The sequence below is a fragment of the Camelus bactrianus genome, chromosome 10 (assembly GCF_048773025.1).
Source record: "Camelus bactrianus isolate YW-2024 breed Bactrian camel chromosome 10, ASM4877302v1, whole genome shotgun sequence".
NCBI lineage: Eukaryota > Metazoa > Chordata > Mammalia > Artiodactyla > Camelidae > Camelus > Camelus bactrianus.
In genome coordinates this window covers 11,941,018-11,957,619 of record NC_133548.1, presented here as the reverse complement: position 1 = coordinate 11,957,619, position 16,602 = coordinate 11,941,018, and the positions used below count along the sequence as shown (strand labels likewise).

The 16,602-nt window shown below is 51.2% G+C and overlaps 2 protein-coding genes across 6 annotated transcripts; one reads left to right on the top strand and one right to left on the bottom strand.

Annotated features, from left to right (window-relative positions):
* Window positions 1–237: 237 nt before the first annotated feature.
* TIMM10 (translocase of inner mitochondrial membrane 10) lies at window positions 238–2,534 on the bottom strand. 3 transcript variants are annotated; one of them, XM_010952398.3, is made up of 3 exons: window positions 2,397–2,534; window positions 1,774–1,888; window positions 238–525 (listed from the first exon to the last, which is right to left on the bottom strand). In XM_010952398.3, exons 1-3 carry the CDS (start codon window positions 2,524–2,526, stop codon window positions 324–326), a joined length of 447 nt encoding a protein of 148 aa, XP_010950700.2. In that variant the 5' UTR covers window positions 2,527–2,534; the 3' UTR covers window positions 238–323. The 3 variants fall into 3 exon arrangements, with proteins under 3 accessions (XP_010950700.2, XP_010950702.1, XP_010950701.1); XM_010952400.3 differs by having other exon boundaries at window positions 2,280–2,403; XM_010952399.3 differs by lacking the exon at window positions 2,397–2,534 and adding an exon at window positions 2,332–2,375.
* A 3,513-nt stretch (window positions 2,535–6,047) lies between these two features.
* On the top strand, window positions 6,048–16,208 carry SMTNL1 (smoothelin like 1). Of its 3 annotated transcripts, none has more exons than XM_074371986.1 (8): window positions 6,048–6,202; window positions 10,131–10,801; window positions 11,050–11,182; window positions 11,297–11,345; window positions 12,415–12,573; window positions 12,754–12,868; window positions 13,019–13,170; window positions 15,895–16,208. In XM_074371986.1, the coding sequence occupies exons 2-8, from the start codon at window positions 10,133–10,135 to the stop codon at window positions 16,037–16,039; spliced, it is 1,422 nt and encodes a 473-aa protein (XP_074228087.1). In that variant the 5' UTR covers window positions 6,048–6,202; window positions 10,131–10,132; the 3' UTR covers window positions 16,040–16,208. The 3 variants fall into 3 exon arrangements, with proteins under 3 accessions (XP_074228087.1, XP_074228086.1, XP_074228088.1); XM_074371985.1 differs by having other exon boundaries at window positions 11,294–11,345; XM_074371987.1 differs by lacking the exon at window positions 12,754–12,868 and having other exon boundaries at window positions 11,294–11,345.
* Window positions 16,209–16,602: the final 394 nt, after the last annotated feature.

Here is a 16,602-nt window from a genome sequence, read left to right as displayed (position 1 = left end):
TTTAAACACTACCTCAGACTCCCTCTGCTGGAAGAGGCTGTGTCTACTCCCGAGAGATAGGCATGCTGCTTTGTGCACTGTAGGTGTCAACAAGCTGGTTTTAACATATATGTGTGTGTACACACACACACACAGTCACATTCTCGTGTGACAGCTACCCCTTCTCTGACCTGAAAAGAGCTCTGTCATACTCCAGGCTCCCAGAGACTCTCCAGAAAGAGCCTACGCCCGGCAGTCTTCACAGATGACACCCAGTGGGGGCAATTTTATTAGACAAGTGGGAGGGGACAGGGTGCGCCTTGGGGGGTGCCCTGTCTGGGGCCTCACGCAGGCCCAGAGCCCTGCTGCACCCTCTTCATCAGCTCTTCGTCCTGCATGGACAGCTCTGTCAACTTTTTGCCCATTCGCTCATGAATGTCCAGGTACTTAGAGACACAGCGGTCCAAGCACACAGACTCGCCCTTGGACAGTTCTGCTTCCTTGTAGTGGGGAGGCACACACTTCCGATGGCAGGCACTGGTCATTCTAGGAAGAAGGAAGGGCAAGGTTGGGTCAGCAGCATCCTGTGGCTGAGGAACTCTTAACCATTCCCGCCCTGCTATACTGATTTCACTTTTCAAGAAGGCTGTGTAAATCCTCAGTTTGCACCTCCACCGTCTTGGAAAGTCCTTGAGAGTAAGAACCTTGTCTAAGCCCATGTTTATGACTAATCAAACAGGAACCATTAGTTGAATGCTGGCTATGTTCCAGACATCATGCCAGCCATCACGGATTCTATCATGCAGTCCTTATGATAACCCCTATGAGGTTTATCATTATTCCCTCTTTTACAGATAAGGACATTAAGGCACAGACAGCCTCAGGATCACATAAAGCTGGGCTATGAACCTGGCTAGTCTGACTTCACAGCCGACATTTAAAAATTATTCTAATACATGGCCTCCAAGATAAACCAACTGATCAAGGGAGGATACCACAGAGCTTAAGCCAATAAAAATAGCAAATATTTGTTGGCTGTTTATTCCTAGATGCTGGGCTTGATGCTAAGAGCTTGTCATATATTTTTACCTTTAATATTTATAATGGCTCAATGAGGAAGGTACTATTATCAACTCCATTTTATAGATGAGGAACATACCAGTCAAACAGTCCAAGTAACTCGCCCAAGGCCATAGTAGTGGTGATTGGTACAGCTACGAATTGTTCCTAAATTTGTCCAATGGTTATGGGCACTAGTTAGGAATTAGACCGAGGTACTGGTCCTGACATTGTTACTGACCAGCTGTGGACTCTGAGTAAGTTATTTAACTGCTAGAAGCCTTAATGTCCTCACCTTAACATGGGACAAATAAAATTAACCCAGTGAGATTAAAAAAAAGATTAAAAAATGAAAAAGAATGCATGTAGTGATCAACATGTGTCTGAGATGGACTAAGAGTTTAAGAAATGTTAACTACTATGTGTGCTATGTGCTATTTGTCAAGAGACAAATGCTCAACTATTCCTGGAACCTAACTAGAGCCACCAGAGCGTGGACTAGACCTTCTCTTGCAGCTGGGCTCCTTCATCACCAATTCCATCCCAATCTAAATGCCCAATTCCTTTTAGTGACTCCATACTGCATCTGCATTAGCTCTTAATAATGGGGGGGAGGAGCAAGGGTGAGGTGGGTGCGGGAAGGGTAAGCATAGACGTCAGGTTCCTCTAGATTGAGGGAAAAAATTCTCCAAAGTCATCCACCTGGGGACAAGGTAGTGCAGGGTCAGCTCTTACCTGTTGTACATATCAGCCATCATTTCTACCTCCAGCTCTGCCGCCAGCTGCTGGGCCCTGAGTGGGTCCATCTCAGCCCTGCACCGTGTAAGAGATCCCCTTCTGCCTCCTAATCCTGGGGGCAGATATCACGGTCAGCACCCACTCCTCCCGTTCACTTTTCCATCCCAGGGGCGGAAGGATGCAGAGGAATCAGAGGGCAGCAGATCAGCAGGTGCTACTGACCTCAATGAGTTCAACCGCCCCATTTCACAGCTCTGGAAACTGAGGCCCCGAAAGGGGACATAGCCTAGCCCAAGGTCACAGAGCATATCATTGGCGGGGCTGGAAATCCTGGAAATCAAGCCCCAGAGCCCTGACGCCCAATCCCTCGAAGTCACCTCTATCCAGGAGAAGATGGGGAGACCGGACGTTACACTCTAAACCGCCGGTATGAGCCTGCTGGGCCCTAAGAATGCGATCATACGCGGAATTAAGGCGCCCGGGCCCCCGCCCAGGGACTACACCTGAAATGGCAGCTCCATCATCAGGGTCACCTTGAGGTCAGAGGTCACTCACCACGGCCTCGGGCCTGTCACAATGCCCCCGCTGTCCCCAGCTTCAGGCAAACATTACAAACTTACCGGGTACCCAGGTAGGATAAGGCGGAAGCACGTGGGTCACTTCCGGGAGGAAAGTCCCGCCTCTTCTCTGACCCGTGCTCGCTTCCGGAATGAAGCACCAACGAGGCGGCGCTGGAAACTCCGCTACCATAGAGAGGAAGCTGCCGGCCCTGGCTGAAGGCTAAGGCGTTTCTCAAGTGCTAGAGAGGATGCCAAAGTATCATAGAGTCTTGGGCGAGGCGCAGAGCGCCTGCAGCCTGGTTAGCCTCCAAATCCCCAGGGGTGTCACGGAGAGGTTTGATTTTATTGGTTCTGTAGGAGGGGCAGGACCTCGGAGCTCAGTGAGGCTCGCTCCCGCCAGGGAGAGCTGAGGCTTGAGCTCGAATCAGGCGCGGAGAAGGAAGAACGCCCCCAAACAGCAGTTCTCAGTCTGTGCTGCACTTAAGATCACTTAAGACGCTTAAAAAAAAATTATGATGCCCAGGCCTCACTTCATACCAATTAAATCAGAATTCCTGGGAGTAGAACCCAGGCATCAGTAAATTTGAAAATTTCCCGGGTGATTCCTATGTGCAGCCAAGTTTGAGAACCAGCGCTCCGAGGGCCTCTGTGTGAATACAGCTGTGTGTCGGTCACTAAGCTTTCTCTGAGATTTCATAAACAAGCGAGGCACGGTTCCTGCCTGCAGAAAGATGCGTCAAGTGTACAGTAGGTTTCATTCAACTTCTGTTAGATGCCCTGGGCCACAAAGAGAGGCATAGGAACAATTGTGGCTGCCAGCAGAGCTAACCTAGCACGTTTCGGTGAGAGAGGAGAGGGTACTTGTGAACTCATCTTTCAAGACAGTGTATTCCTCTGTCTCCCCACCTGCCACCAACGAAAAGAACCCACCTCAACTACTGGATTTTTCAAGGAATTTCCCAGTAAACGAAATTTAGAAGATGCAAATTAATCATGCAAGGGTACGCTGCCCATTGGAGAAGGTGGGCTGGATGCTTTATATGGTTGGTCACCGTATCCTTCCCTACGAAAATCCCGATTTTAAACACTGGGCCTCATTACTGCTCTAAGGATTCAAATATTTTGTCAAACCCTGGCCCAGATATTTTTAAATTGAGGTATAACATTCAGACAATAAAGTAAAATACACAATCTTAAGCTTAACTTTTAAATAAATATTCGTCTTTATAACCATCACTCAGATTAAGATACAAAATACTTCCAGCACCCTAAAAAGATATCTCATGTCCCTTCCCAGTTAATACCCCTTCTTCTGCAGTTAACCACTATTCTGACTTCTGTCAGCACCAGTTAGTTCTGCCTACTCTTGAACTTGAGCTAAATGTAATTATACAGTATTTTCTGTTTTGTGAATGACTTTTTGTGTGTGTTCTTTAGCTCAATGCAGTGTCTTTAAGATTTAATCCATATTGTCATGCATTTCTGTTATTCCTTCTTTTTTATTGCTGTCTAGTGCTTTTATAAATAAGCCAGAGGTCATTTATCTGTTCTCCTGTTGATGGACTTTTGGGTTGTTTCTAGGTTTGGGCTATTATAATAATGCTGCTATGAATATTATTGTACATATGTTTTTGCTTTTGAAAATATAGTCAGCATATTGTGGAATATTACGAAATTGCATGAAAGAAGGAGATGGGTTCTCACAAGAGAAATTGGCTTCCTAGATGGGATTTTTATTTGGTATTTTGGAAGGTTACATACTGTATGTCTCCATTTAAATAATGTTCTCAAAATGACAAAATTATAGAGATGGGAAAAGGGATTAATGGTTGCCTAGGGTCAGAGTTGGTGGGGGGGAGGCAGGGAGGTGTGCCTAAGGGAGTAGCACAAGGGAGATCTTTGTGTTGATAAAATGGTTCTGTGTCCTGATTGTGGGTGGAGGTGTTTGTACAAATCTGAGCTGTCATAGAACTATTCACACCATTGTACCAATGCCAATTTCCTGGCTTTGGTATTGCATATAGTTATGTTAGATTTAGCTTTAGGTGGATAAATCTTAAATAAAACTTAACCTTCAGTACCCTCTCTGTACTATTTATGTAACTTCCTGTAAACTTACCATTATTTCAAAATTAAAAGTTTAATCAATTCATTACCAAAAAAAAAAAAAAACCAAAAAACCCAAACACAAAAGATAATGTACTTAAAGCACCTAGTCCATGGCAGATGTGCAATAAAAAGGAATCATTGTTCTCTTTTTTTTAGACTTTTATTTATTTGGGCAAATTTCAAACATACAGAAAAGTGGGGAGCACGGTATATTGAACGTCCACATACTACTAAACACCCATCACCAGGATTTAACAACTGTCAGTATTTAGCCATATTTTCTTCATCTAATTGTATCTCTAACAGATAAGACCTTTTTTCAACGATGCCGTTTTTGTGCCATCAAAATTATAGACGTCTTAATACTAGAGGCAGCGGGCAACCAACAGTATTACACTGTTCAACCACTGGTACCCAAACCTGGTCTTCGATCATCCCAGGAATAAGCCCCCAAGTTCTCATTCCATATTTCTGTTAACTAATTAAATTATTTATTCAATATCTATTTATCAAGCATCCAGCATGACCCAGGCAATTTGCTAGGCCTAGGCGTACAGCACAAGCATGAGAAAGTCCCTGCCCTCATGGATCTTGGTGTCTAGAGAGAAAGTCAGATAATGAGGAAGTAAATAAGGTAATTCTGGATTCCAATGCATATTATGTAAGAAGAAAATGCAATAGGCTGAAGCAATGGAGAGGAGCTGAAGGTCCTAGGAGACCTCTCCTAGGAAATGAAATTTGAGCTGAGAGCAGAAGAATGAGAAAGAAGCATCTTGCAAGGAGCAGAAGCAAAGAATGACAGTCCTGAGTATGAAAAAGAATCGATTTGCTGAAGGACCAGGAAGGAGGCCAGCGTGACTGAGGTGGTGGTGGGGGAGGAGTCACATGCTTTGTAAGCGGTGAGGTACCCCCCTGCACACATTCTGCAAAAGCAGTGCCTTTCTTAGATCACAGGGTACCTAAGAGAAGGTAAAGATGTTTTGCTTTTCTAAGCAAACTCTCAATTCAGTACAAAAATGTGTTCATAGCCTACCATGGACCAGTCCCTTCTGCTCAAAATAGAGCTCAATTTTGCACTTTCTAGGCTCTATGCCCAGGGATCCAGCAGCTTGGGCCATCACTCTTCTCCCCTCTGCCCCTCCCCCTCCAAATCTCTGCCCCCTGGGAGCCCTGAGACACACCCCCACCTAGGCAGCTGTCCCGTTCACCCCTTCCTTACCCCACCCTTCTGCAGCTGTGTTAGTCTGAGGAAGAGTAAAAAGGGCTATTTAGAGGAAGATGGTGTGTGGAGGGGTCGGGGGCGTGCAGAGGAGCCCTAGCCTGGGCTCTGGATGGACAGGGGAGACCAGACAGCTGGTGACCATGCTCCACATGGGCCTGCAGATGGTTCTCCGGGTGGCCAGGGCCAGGAGAGTACATCGGGAAGGAAGATGAGCACAGGGTGGATACTGCCAGGGTCGGGGGGAGGGACTGGCTGTGATTGAAAGGTGCCACCTGTCAGGGCTCCACGGGAAATCCGAGCCTCCCAGTCCAGGGGAAAGTGTTGTACCAACAGGGCAGTAAACAATGCTCGTCTGCAGCCCAAGGCTCTTCAAGTGGGGGTGGGGTGGGGTAGAAGGTGGGGGAAGGTGAAGGTGGGGGCGGGGACTGAAGAGCTGGGGGCTAGAAGCCACTGGGGCTTAAAGACAGCCCGGGAGTGAGGCCACTCAGCCAGAGGAAGGAGACAGCTCCCAAGCCCCCAGGCAGAGACTCTACAGGTAGGAGAAGCCTTGGGCCCCTTTCTAAGTGCCCCTCTCCGTCTTCCAACCCCTCTCCCATCTTCCAAGGGCCGGAGCCTCTAAGCTGGGCCCCACAGTTGAAGAAATCCAGGCTCTCTTCTAACTCTCGCCACCACTATGTCAACTTTTTTTGAAGCTAGAGGTTGGAGACTCAGCCCTGGTGTGCTGGAAATCTTGAGATCATCCATGGAGTAGCCTGCAGGTGGCCAGCCATGAGGCCCTGACAGTGGTATAGAGGGCCTCGTGCAGTTGGGGTGGGAGGCAGGGTCTCCAAGCAGCGGAGAGTGGTGTCTCCAAGGGAGGGTTCCTGGTTGGGGTCGGGGATGGCAGAAGCCTCAGGACCTCCAGAAGACAGATGGGGTGGCAGAGGGTTGTGGAGGTATGAGCAGAACCACCAAGTGTCATCTATTCTATGTGGAGCTTGGAGCTCAAGCTCCTGGGTACTTTTCCTTCTGGTCTGCCAAGAAAAGCAGGAAGAGGGAGAGGGGAGCTCTCTGAGGTGGACACAAAACAGGGATGGAACGGCGGCTTCCTGGGGAAGGGGCGGGCCTACTGTGCACTTAGAAAGAGAGCCACACTCCTCAGCCATGTTCAGTGCCCTCCCCACCTGTGGGCTGCCCCTCCCCCTGGTCTGGAGCCTTTGAAGAGACACTGGCTGAGGGGCTGGTGGGGGCAACGTCTCTGGCACTGGCCCTGGATCAGCTATCAGGAGACCTGGCTTCTAAGTACGGTTTGGCCATTTCATCGCCCTGTGATTTTACGTCAAAGGACTTCAACTCCTGGAGCCTCAAATTCCTAATCTGTAAAATGGGGGCAATAAGACTTCTTCTGAAGGGTTAGAGCAAGTAACTAGGGGAGGAAAGTAGGGCACTGCGGTGCAGGCTGTAAAGGGCTACTATGGTGTTGTTCGTGCCGGCGTGGCTGGTGTTACCCTGGTGTCATCCTGGTGTCTCAGCGTCCTGAGCTTCTTCTCTCCTCATCTATTTATGACAAGCCTGGAGGGTGGAAAGCTGAGGTGAGGAACGCAGGACAGCTGAGGTGTCCCTATGCATCTGCCTGCCCTTCCCCTCCACCCTGAGAGTGTAGCATGTGGCTGAACACTCAGCTATGTCTCAGCCAATGACTTCCACGCCTTGAGGCATAAAAAGGGCTTGTTATGGGTGGGGAGGGTATAGCTCAATTGGTAGACCGCATGTTTAGCATGTATGAGGTCCTGGGTTCAATCCCCAGTACCTCCATTAAATAAATAAATAAACCTAATTACCACCCCCCCCAAAATGTAAAAACAAATTAAGAAATAAAAATAAAAAATTAAAAGGGCTGGTTATCATCTTTCTGGTGTTCAGTTCTCTTTGCCTCATCTTACCAACTAAATGCCCTCCTGGCTAGGTCAGGACCTTAATCTGGCACAGGGCTGGACAGAGGCCGACATCCACCGTAACAGCTGATGTATACTGAGCAAGCCCTTTTTGCCAGGCACAGTTCAAAGTACTTCCTATGCATTGGCTTCCTTAACCCTCTACCATCCTTATGAGTTGAGACCTATTTTTATCTCCATAAATCAAAACACAGAGAGGGTAAGCAGCTCGCTCAAGGTCACAGTGGGAGTAACCAACAGTGGGATCTGGGATCCCATCTTGGGAAGCTGCAGAATCAATGATTTTCAACACTGCTCCAGACCACCTGCCAAACTGGAGCGCAGGGCAGGAACGGTTGTGCAGCTCATGTAGACCAGCATTTTCCACACTTCCTGCTGCTAAAGATGGCATCGCTCAAGAGGGTGGTATGTGCATCTCAGGGAAAAGAAAGCAAAGAGAAAACAAAGCAAGAAAAAAAATCCATGGTCAAATAGGTTTGGAGAAAAGTGAGATAAATAAAGCTAACGGAAGTTAAGGTTTGTTTCCTATGGGGTATCTGGAATCGATTTAAGCACTAATGACGTTGTATGTCTCTAAAAGGGTCAAGAGTAGGCTGTTTCTGGAACCTCAGCCAGAGAATACATCTCCCCCGACCCCCACCCACAGCCCATGCTAGTATCTTAGAAGACCCTCGTTTTCTACTGAACACAGTTTGAAAACCTGATGGAGACCAATTCTGTCACTGCATTGGAAACTGAGGCTCTCTCCAGAGAGGCAGAGAGACATGCTCAGGCCTCAGAGTGGGTGACAGGAGATGGGGGTCAAGGCCGGCGCCTGGCTCCCTGTTGATGTATATTCTATCTCCCGGGCTCATTTGTTTCTAACTTCAATTCATTGCTGGAGCTGCTGAACCATGAAGGGGTTCTGGCGGGAGGGGTGAAATGGGAGGGCAGCGTGAGCATCTTTGAAAATCCCAGACTGCTTCCTAGGAAATTGTGGGGGACCGAATCCAGGGACCCCAGCAGTCCAGTCTGGGGGTGGCAGGAACAGGGCCCTTTCCCTCGTATACCTGTGTTCCCACCTCTGTCCCAATTATCCAGGTGCTCTGGGTACTGTACCCAGGACGAAGGCACTGCAGAGAGCAGGAGGTATTTTTAGCCAGTGACAGGAGTGTCTACTTCTTTTACTGCCTGAGTCATACCCTGAACACTATTTGGGGATTATTTTCTCTGTAAACAGGACCCCCCCCCCACAAGAAGGGCAGAAGGATGAAGGAGCTGGCCCTGTCCCCCTACCCACCTGTTTTTATAGGTCATGCAGTATAGTCTTCCCTCAGTGCCTGTCAGGGAATAGTCTTGGGATCCCTTGCAGATACCAAAACCTGCAGATGCTCAGATACCTTATATAAATTGGGGTAATATTTGCATATAACCTACACAATCTTCCTTTATACTTTAAATCATCTCTAGATTACTTCTAACACCCAATACAATGAAAATGCTATGTAAACAGTTGTTAGTAACAATGTAAGCGCTATGTAAACAGTTGAAGTGGCAGCCAATTCAAGTTTTGCTTTTTCAAACTTTCTGGAATTTTTTTCCCAAATATTTTCCATCTGTGGTTGAATCCACAGGTGCAGAAGCCGCGGATACAGAGAGCTAACTGTATATACAGTACCTGAATAGGAAACCTCACGTTAAAGTGTTGTAGTCTCTCTCTCCTCCCCACCCCCACCCCCCGCAGTTGGAGGGTCAGATTTCCCTGCAGAGGTTAGTTAAGGTGAGGATGTTTCTGTTCCTGACCAAAAGAAACTCTTCCAGGCCCAGGTCCAGCTCTTCAGAGAACCACACACAGGCTGGCGGAACTGGCAGAGACCCAGAGACCAAGCTGGCCCAGGGTTTCCCAAATTCCAGGCATTTTCATACCACCTCCGTGATTTAGGTATTTTGTATCCTGCTTTCCTGAATATCTACCTTTGAATGAACTTATTTTAAATTCAATAAATATATTTTTAAAAGAAACTTTATATCACTATTGGACATGGAAACTCACTATCACTGGCCAGAAATAGAAAGTAACTATAAAAATAAATACAATGAAATCAAAACAGTATTATTAAATTCTATCTAGAGAATTTGGACTTGTAGCCTGAGGTTAACTATCTCCATTAAAAAGGGGAGAGGAGCAACTGCTCCACAGGAGTCCAGGATGCGAGTATCGAGTTGTAAACACCTCACAGGCTTCGTCAAAAAGAGGCAAAATCACTGAAAAGGCACTATGCAATCCAGTGTTTTTTAAAGCCCAAGTCACAACCTGCTGAGGGCTCTTAGGTGAACATCATTCAACATCAAGTAAATGTGGCTGGTCCAACACCCCACTTTGACGGAAGCAACGCTGTACCCCTTCATTTCGCCAGAGGGAAAGTGGATGCTTGTGTGACATGTCCGAGCAGTGGGAGACCCAGGACTGAACTGCAGGCCCCCAGACTTCAGGGCCTTCACCTGCTACAGGGAGGGGCGTGACCAGGACTGCTTGTCTTCTCTTTCCAGAGATGGAGCAGAAGGAAGGGAAGACTGAGGATGGTACCGCAGTCGCCCCAGAGATGGTGGGAGGTGGAGCTTCTGCAGAGAAAGAGGCCACAAGCCCAGATGAGAAGATCATCAAAGAGGGGCCTCCAGATGGGGCAGGAAAGCAGGCACCAGCCGAGGACAGTACTTCAGCTGAATTCCATGGGGAAGCAAATGGGTTGGATGAGGTCAAGGTTGAATCCAAAGAAGAGGTTGAACTTCAAAAGGAGGATGATGGGAAGAAAGAGACCACCGTGGCTCCTCAGGAGATGACTGACAAGAAAGGAGAGACCAACTTGGAACTGAAGGAGGCTGAGGGCAAAGAGGAGGCCATGTTGGCCTCTGAGAAGCAGAAGGCTGATGAGAAAGAGGCCAAGCCTGAATCTAGGGAGAAAGGCGATGTGAATGATGAAGCCAAGGCTGAGCCAAAGCAGGCTGCTGGGGAGCAGGAGGCCAAGGCCAGAGGCAGGGAGGTCGAAGGGAAGGAGGAAGCCAAAGCTGGAGGCAAGGATGCTGAAGGGAAAGAGGAGGCCAAGGCTGAAGCCCAGGAGAAAGCCAGTGCTCCAGAGGCCAAGTCAGACTCTCAGAAGAAGGCTGCAGTGGAAGATGAGGCCACGGCTGAACTGCAGGAGGTTGATGTGAAGGAGGAGATGGTGAGTGAGAAAGAAGAGGGAGGAGGCCCGCACAACATTCCGGAGTCCCCTGCTCCCCAGGGGTAAGCCCTGTCCCTGCTTCATGCCCTTGGGAAAGTCCAGTCTTCCTCCCACTGACGCCAAGAGCCTGGGGTGGGGGATGCAGCACTGTGGCCCCAGGCTGCCTTCCAGATCTTTCTGAAGCCCTCACAAAACCTTGCACAGGTGCTTGTGTGACTTCGAGTCCACGCAGATTATGTTTGTTCCAGGAGCCAGGTGGTCCCGATGAAGAGCAGGACCAGGGCATGGAGGGAGAGTTGGAGGAAGGGGCAGAAGTGCTTCCCAGCTCCCCCGACGAATGGCCTGAGAGCCCCATGGAGGAGGGCAGCGGCCTCAGCCCAGGTGAGTGAAAGCCCAGGGGCCCATGGATGCTGCACGGGCCGCCAGAGAGGGCGTGCGGGGAGTGCGGCGTGGGTCGCCCCAGCTCCCCTCCTGCCTGTTCCTTTCCCCTAGAAGGGTTGAGTCCAGACGCCGCAGCTTCCGGGGAGACCAGTCCTTCAGCCAGGTAATGTCAAGCCCCAGCTCCCCAGATCGAATCCCCCCTACCGCCTGCTCCCTTCAAAGTCTACCACCCCCTGGGCTTGGGTCTCCCCAGCCTCTGCTCTGGAGATGTGCCAGGAATCATAGTTTTCAGCCCCCTACCCCAGGGCAGGGCCCAGAAAGCCGAAGGAGCCAGAGTGTGGGAGCAAAGAGGGGGGGGGACACCTGGTCCGCCCCCCACCCACCACCTAAGCCTCCTCCTCAGGTCCCCTGCCGGCTCCTCATGGGCGCTCTCAGCTATCTTCCGTCGTGGCAGCATCACCCATTTGGGCCTGAGCAGAAAGCCTGAGTGTGGACGATGACTCTGCCACTTAGCCACCGTGTGACCTGGGCCGCATCCCTTCACCCCCATCCCCTGTGAAGTGGGCACAGCCACTGCACCACCTCATGGGATTCTCGTGCGGCTCAAGTGCTGTACGTGTATAAAGCACACGGCCCAGTGCCTGGTGCCTGGTGCCTGGTGGGGGCTGGACAAAATAAGAGCCTTCCCCTCGCACAGCTTGAGTTTTTAGAAAAGTCTTCCTTTACATGGAAAGCTTCTTAGGCAAAGGTAGCTGGTGAACGTTCCCTGAGCGCTCAGGCAGTCCCGTGGCCGGCACGGCTGGGGGCTCTCCCGTCCCCTTCTCACGCAGGCCTTACAACGGCCTTGTCAGGTAGCTATTCTTGTCCCCATTTTACAGATGAGGAAGCCGAGGCTCAGAGGAGTGACATGACAGTCCCAAGATCACACAGCAAACAAGAGGCAAAGGCAGGATCCAAACTTAGGTCAGACCACAGCAGTGCCCTAGTTCTGCCCACACACCCCACCAGACCACATGCTCCCCAGAGTTAGACTGAGCCTCACTGTTCCTTCCCAAGCCCACCCCGTGCTGGGCACAGAGGAAATGTGGACGAGAGTGGGGGCCACAGCTTCGTCTGCCTCTTGAGACTCTGGGGAACCCCCCCCCCACCTCAGCCAGCCCCCTGCCTCCTCCCTGTACCCCAGAGGGGCTGGTCCCAACCGCTCTCACACATCTCTGAACCTTCCCACACAGTGAATCTTCGCCCAGCAACGTGCCCCAGAGTCCCGCGGAGCCCCCTCCCTCCCAGGAGAAGAAGAAAGAGAAGGCACCAGAGCGCAGGGTGTCAGCCCCTACACGGCCCCGGATGCCCCGTGCGCAGAACCGCAAAGCCATCGTGGACAAGTTTGGGGGGTAGGATGTGGGCGAGGAGCTGGCTGGGCTGGGTTGTTTGGAGGGTAGGGGTGGGGGAGGCCTGAAAGGCAGTAGGAACAGACCCAGCCTGGGTGGGAGGACTGACATCTGGGGCTGGGTCTCCTCCCTGATGGGACCCTCCCACCTCTCGGCCTGGCCTTCTCCATCCCTCATGCACAGGGCAGCCTCAGGCCCCACGGCTCTGTTCCGGAACACCAAGGCCGCTGGGGCAGCCATCGGTGGTGTTAAGAACATGCTTCTGGAGTGGTGCCGGGCCATGACGAGGAAGTATGAGGTGCACAAGGGAGCAAGGGACCCATCCCTGGGGCAGCAGTGAGGGGCTGTCTGAGTGGTGCAAAGCCCAGAGGGAGGGAGGCCCAGAGGGGGCCAAGTCCAGGCCTTCTGGCCAGGCTCACAAAGGCTTCTGGGCCCCACCTGCCCGCAGCACGTGGACATCCAGAACTTCTCATCCAGTTGGAGCAGTGGCATGGCCTTCTGTGCCCTCATCCACAAGTTCTTCCCTGACGCCTTTGACTATGCTGCACTGGACCCCACAAACCGCCGGCACAACTTCACCCTGGCCTTCTCCACAGCAGAGTGAGCCACACTGGGGGCGAAGGTGGGGGGCGGTGTGTGCAGAGGTGGTGGGAGCTCGAGGGATGCTGACGGCAAGTGTCGGATTCACGGGGATCAGGTATGGGGTGCTCAGGTAGAGGCTCTGGCCACACACTCGTGCGGCCAATAAATGTGTTTTCATTGCCAGGAACTGTTCTAGGACATAGATATAGCAGTGGGTGAAACTGGCAAAACCCCTGCTTGCCTGTGACTCACATTCTAAAGGGAGAGACAGACTGTAAACACACGTACACGTGAAATATTATGTCGAGGGAGAGGTGCCATAAAGAAAATGCAGGCAGGGTAAGGGGTAAGGGGGGGCAGGCCCACTGTCTCAGACAGGGTGCTTGCAGCGACTTGAGGTCAGATTCTGACTCTGCCATTGTTCGCGGTGTGACCCTCGACCGGTTACTTGACTTTTCTGAGCCTCCATGTTCTGATCTTCAAAATGGGCATAAAGTGGGGAGGGTGTAGCTCAGTGGTAGAGCGCATGCTTAGCATGCACAAGGTCCTGGGTTCAATCCTGGGTGCCTCCATTAAATAAAAAATTTCATAATTAAACCTAATTACCCCCCAAAAGAAACCTCAAACAAACAAATGAAATTGGCGTGACATTTCCTCTTTGGCAGAGTTACGGTGAGAATTAAGTAAATAATTACGTAAAGTCCTTCTAACATTGCCTAGCTATGTCAACACTTCAAAAAAGTCTTAGCTGCGGTTTTATCTATTATAATGAATGATACCATTCATTGTTAGGATAATTGTTACTCACTGCGGGACCTCAAGGGGGATTTCTTGCTGAGGCTCACACAGCTGGGTGCTGGGGGGTGGGGTGGGATGGGGAAAGGGATGGACTGGACAGGCAGGAGGGATGTGAGGAACAATGTGGTCCAAGGGGGAACCTGAGAGGTAAAGACATGGCTGCTGGGTGGTGGGGGAGGGGGAGGCACTCCTACCACAGCCAGCCTCAGCCAAAGGCCTCCATCTCTACCCACTGGCAAGACCTGAACCCACCCTCACGGCCCCTTAGGGCTCCCAAGGAGCTCAGGCCTGGGGGACCCATCCTTTCCAGCCTGGGAGAAGCTTCTGAGCCTCCTGGTAGAGACCGGACTATAGAGATGCTGTGGCCAATGAGGGCATCTCTGAGGCCCCAGAATGGATGGCTAAGTGCATTTCTAAAGCCCCAGAACAGGAAAGAAGTCACTGCAGATGTTAGCAGCACCTTGGTCTGGGAGGCTGAGCTCTCTGGTCTAGTCCTGGCCTGGCCACCATCCTGCAGGGAAGCCTGGGGCTGCAATCTTCCCCTTTCTGGGCCTGCGTGTCCCCACTGGCAGAACAAGAGGGTTGACATTGATCTGTGCTTTCCAAAATTTTTTTCCAAAATATTAAGTGAATGCCCAGCACATTAAACAGATTTAAGGGAGACCTTTTTAGGTTGGGAGGGGTTTCTGGAGCACACCAGCTCAGAGCCCAGACTCCCTTGCCAAGATGGTCCCTGTAGCATGTCTACAGGGCCCTAGGGCATCAAGGATGCCATTTGAAAACCACCAGCCTTGATGGTCCAGAAGATCCCTTCCAGTTTCACATTATCCTGCCAAGGGATGGGGTGCGTGCCCTGCAGTGGGGGTGCTGGGGGGTCCAGAGCACCATTAACAGTGATGACAAGTCACGTGAATCGGGAGTGATTAGGTACCAGGTATTCTAAGTACTTTCCTTGGATCATCTCCTTGACTCTCACGACAATCCTAGCCTGGATATAAGTAGAGAGGTTTTGCGAGGTTTGAACCGGCCGTGACAGAACTGGGATTTGAAAGTGAAATTCCTAGTCAGGCTGAGAGCTCTAAGGGCATCAGAAGGGCACGTGGCTCGGCCCTGACAAAGTGTCCCTGGCCTGTGGGGCACACGGGTCATTGTCCTCCTACAGCTGCCTTGCCTTGGTTCCAAGCCAGCAGAGCCACAGGAAGGCAGAGGGAATAATCAGGTGATGATGATGGGCCGACAGGAAGCATCAAGCAGACGTGAAAAGGGCAGAATGTGTCAGGGATGCGTGGGGATGGAGGAGCTGAGTGTGAAATCTGCCTCCTTCCTAGCTCTCTGACCCTCAGCAGGGGACTGAACCTCCCTTAGGGTTTGGTGTGACGATTCAGAGTGCAAAGGAAGGGGGGCCCCTGCTGCAGCCATCACACCTCACTGGCTCCCTTCTAGAGCTCTCCTCTGATTCCCATGGAACAGCCAGCACTGGGGGCCCAGGGGGCTCCACCAGCTTTGCTGCTGGAGGAGCCCAGCCCCCACCCAGGAGCCGAAAGCACTGTGTTGGTTGCAGGGAGCTTGTCCCATTCTTCGAAATCCTCCAGTCTGTGCTCCTCCCCCAGCTCCCAGGCCAGTTGGGCTTGGGTTTCAGCCCAGCTGTCTCAGCTTCAACAGAGGATTTCCACTAGGACCCTGGTTTCTCCTACTGCTGCACCCGTGCGGTTTAGCAGGCGGGACAGCTGAGACCAGGGGCATCAGGCAGGACTGGCGTTGAGTCCCAGCTGTGTCGCTCACTTTGACCTTGGGCAGGTCACTAAAATCCTCGAGCTCCTCCTCTGCCCATTGAGGATAAAGGGGTGGGGTCAATGAGACCATTCAAGGGGAAGCATTTGATAAAGCACCTGGCACATAGCGGCTCTCTGCTCTTCACCTCCCCCACCCCATCCTGCCCCTCAGGAAGCTGGCTGACTGCGCCCAGCTGCTAGAGGTCGATGACATGGTGCGGCTGGCAGTGCCTGACTCCAAGTGCGTCTACACCTACATCCAGGAGCTGTACCGCAGCCTCGTGCAGAAGGGGCTGGTGAAGACCAAGAAGAAATGAGGGGCTGGCCGACCATGTGGGCAGAGGTGGGCAGGGTGCCCAGCTGCCCAGCTGCCCATCTGCGGCCCCGAGGCTCACCTCTGCTTCATGAAGGCAGCAGTGCTGGGGCTCGGGCAGGGGCAGGTGGCACCAGTCTTAACTACATTAAAAGTACTTTTGTAAAATCCTGCCCAGCCTGTCAGTGCTCCCTCCCTACCCCTCCCAGGAACCTCTCTCACTCTGGGAAAATAAGCCCCTGCTGCCAGGGTTCCGTACCTGACATGACTTTCTCAAAAACCATGAAAGGCATTTGGGGAAGGATAGTGGCCTGGGTCCCACCAGTAGCCAGCTGTGTGTCCTTGGGCCAGTGAGTTAAGCTCTCTGAGTCTCCATTTACCATCTGAACAGGAATAACAGGAGTTCAAACTCATAGGCGCTGTGAGGGTTAAATGAAATAATGAACAGGAGGAAAAGCCTTGTTGGGGCCTGTCACCAAAGTTCTGTAAGTGGCGGCCCAAAGTAACCACACATCTTACACTTCCAGTCACGCGTGGGACTTCCTCATACTTCTCTCAGGTGAGGGA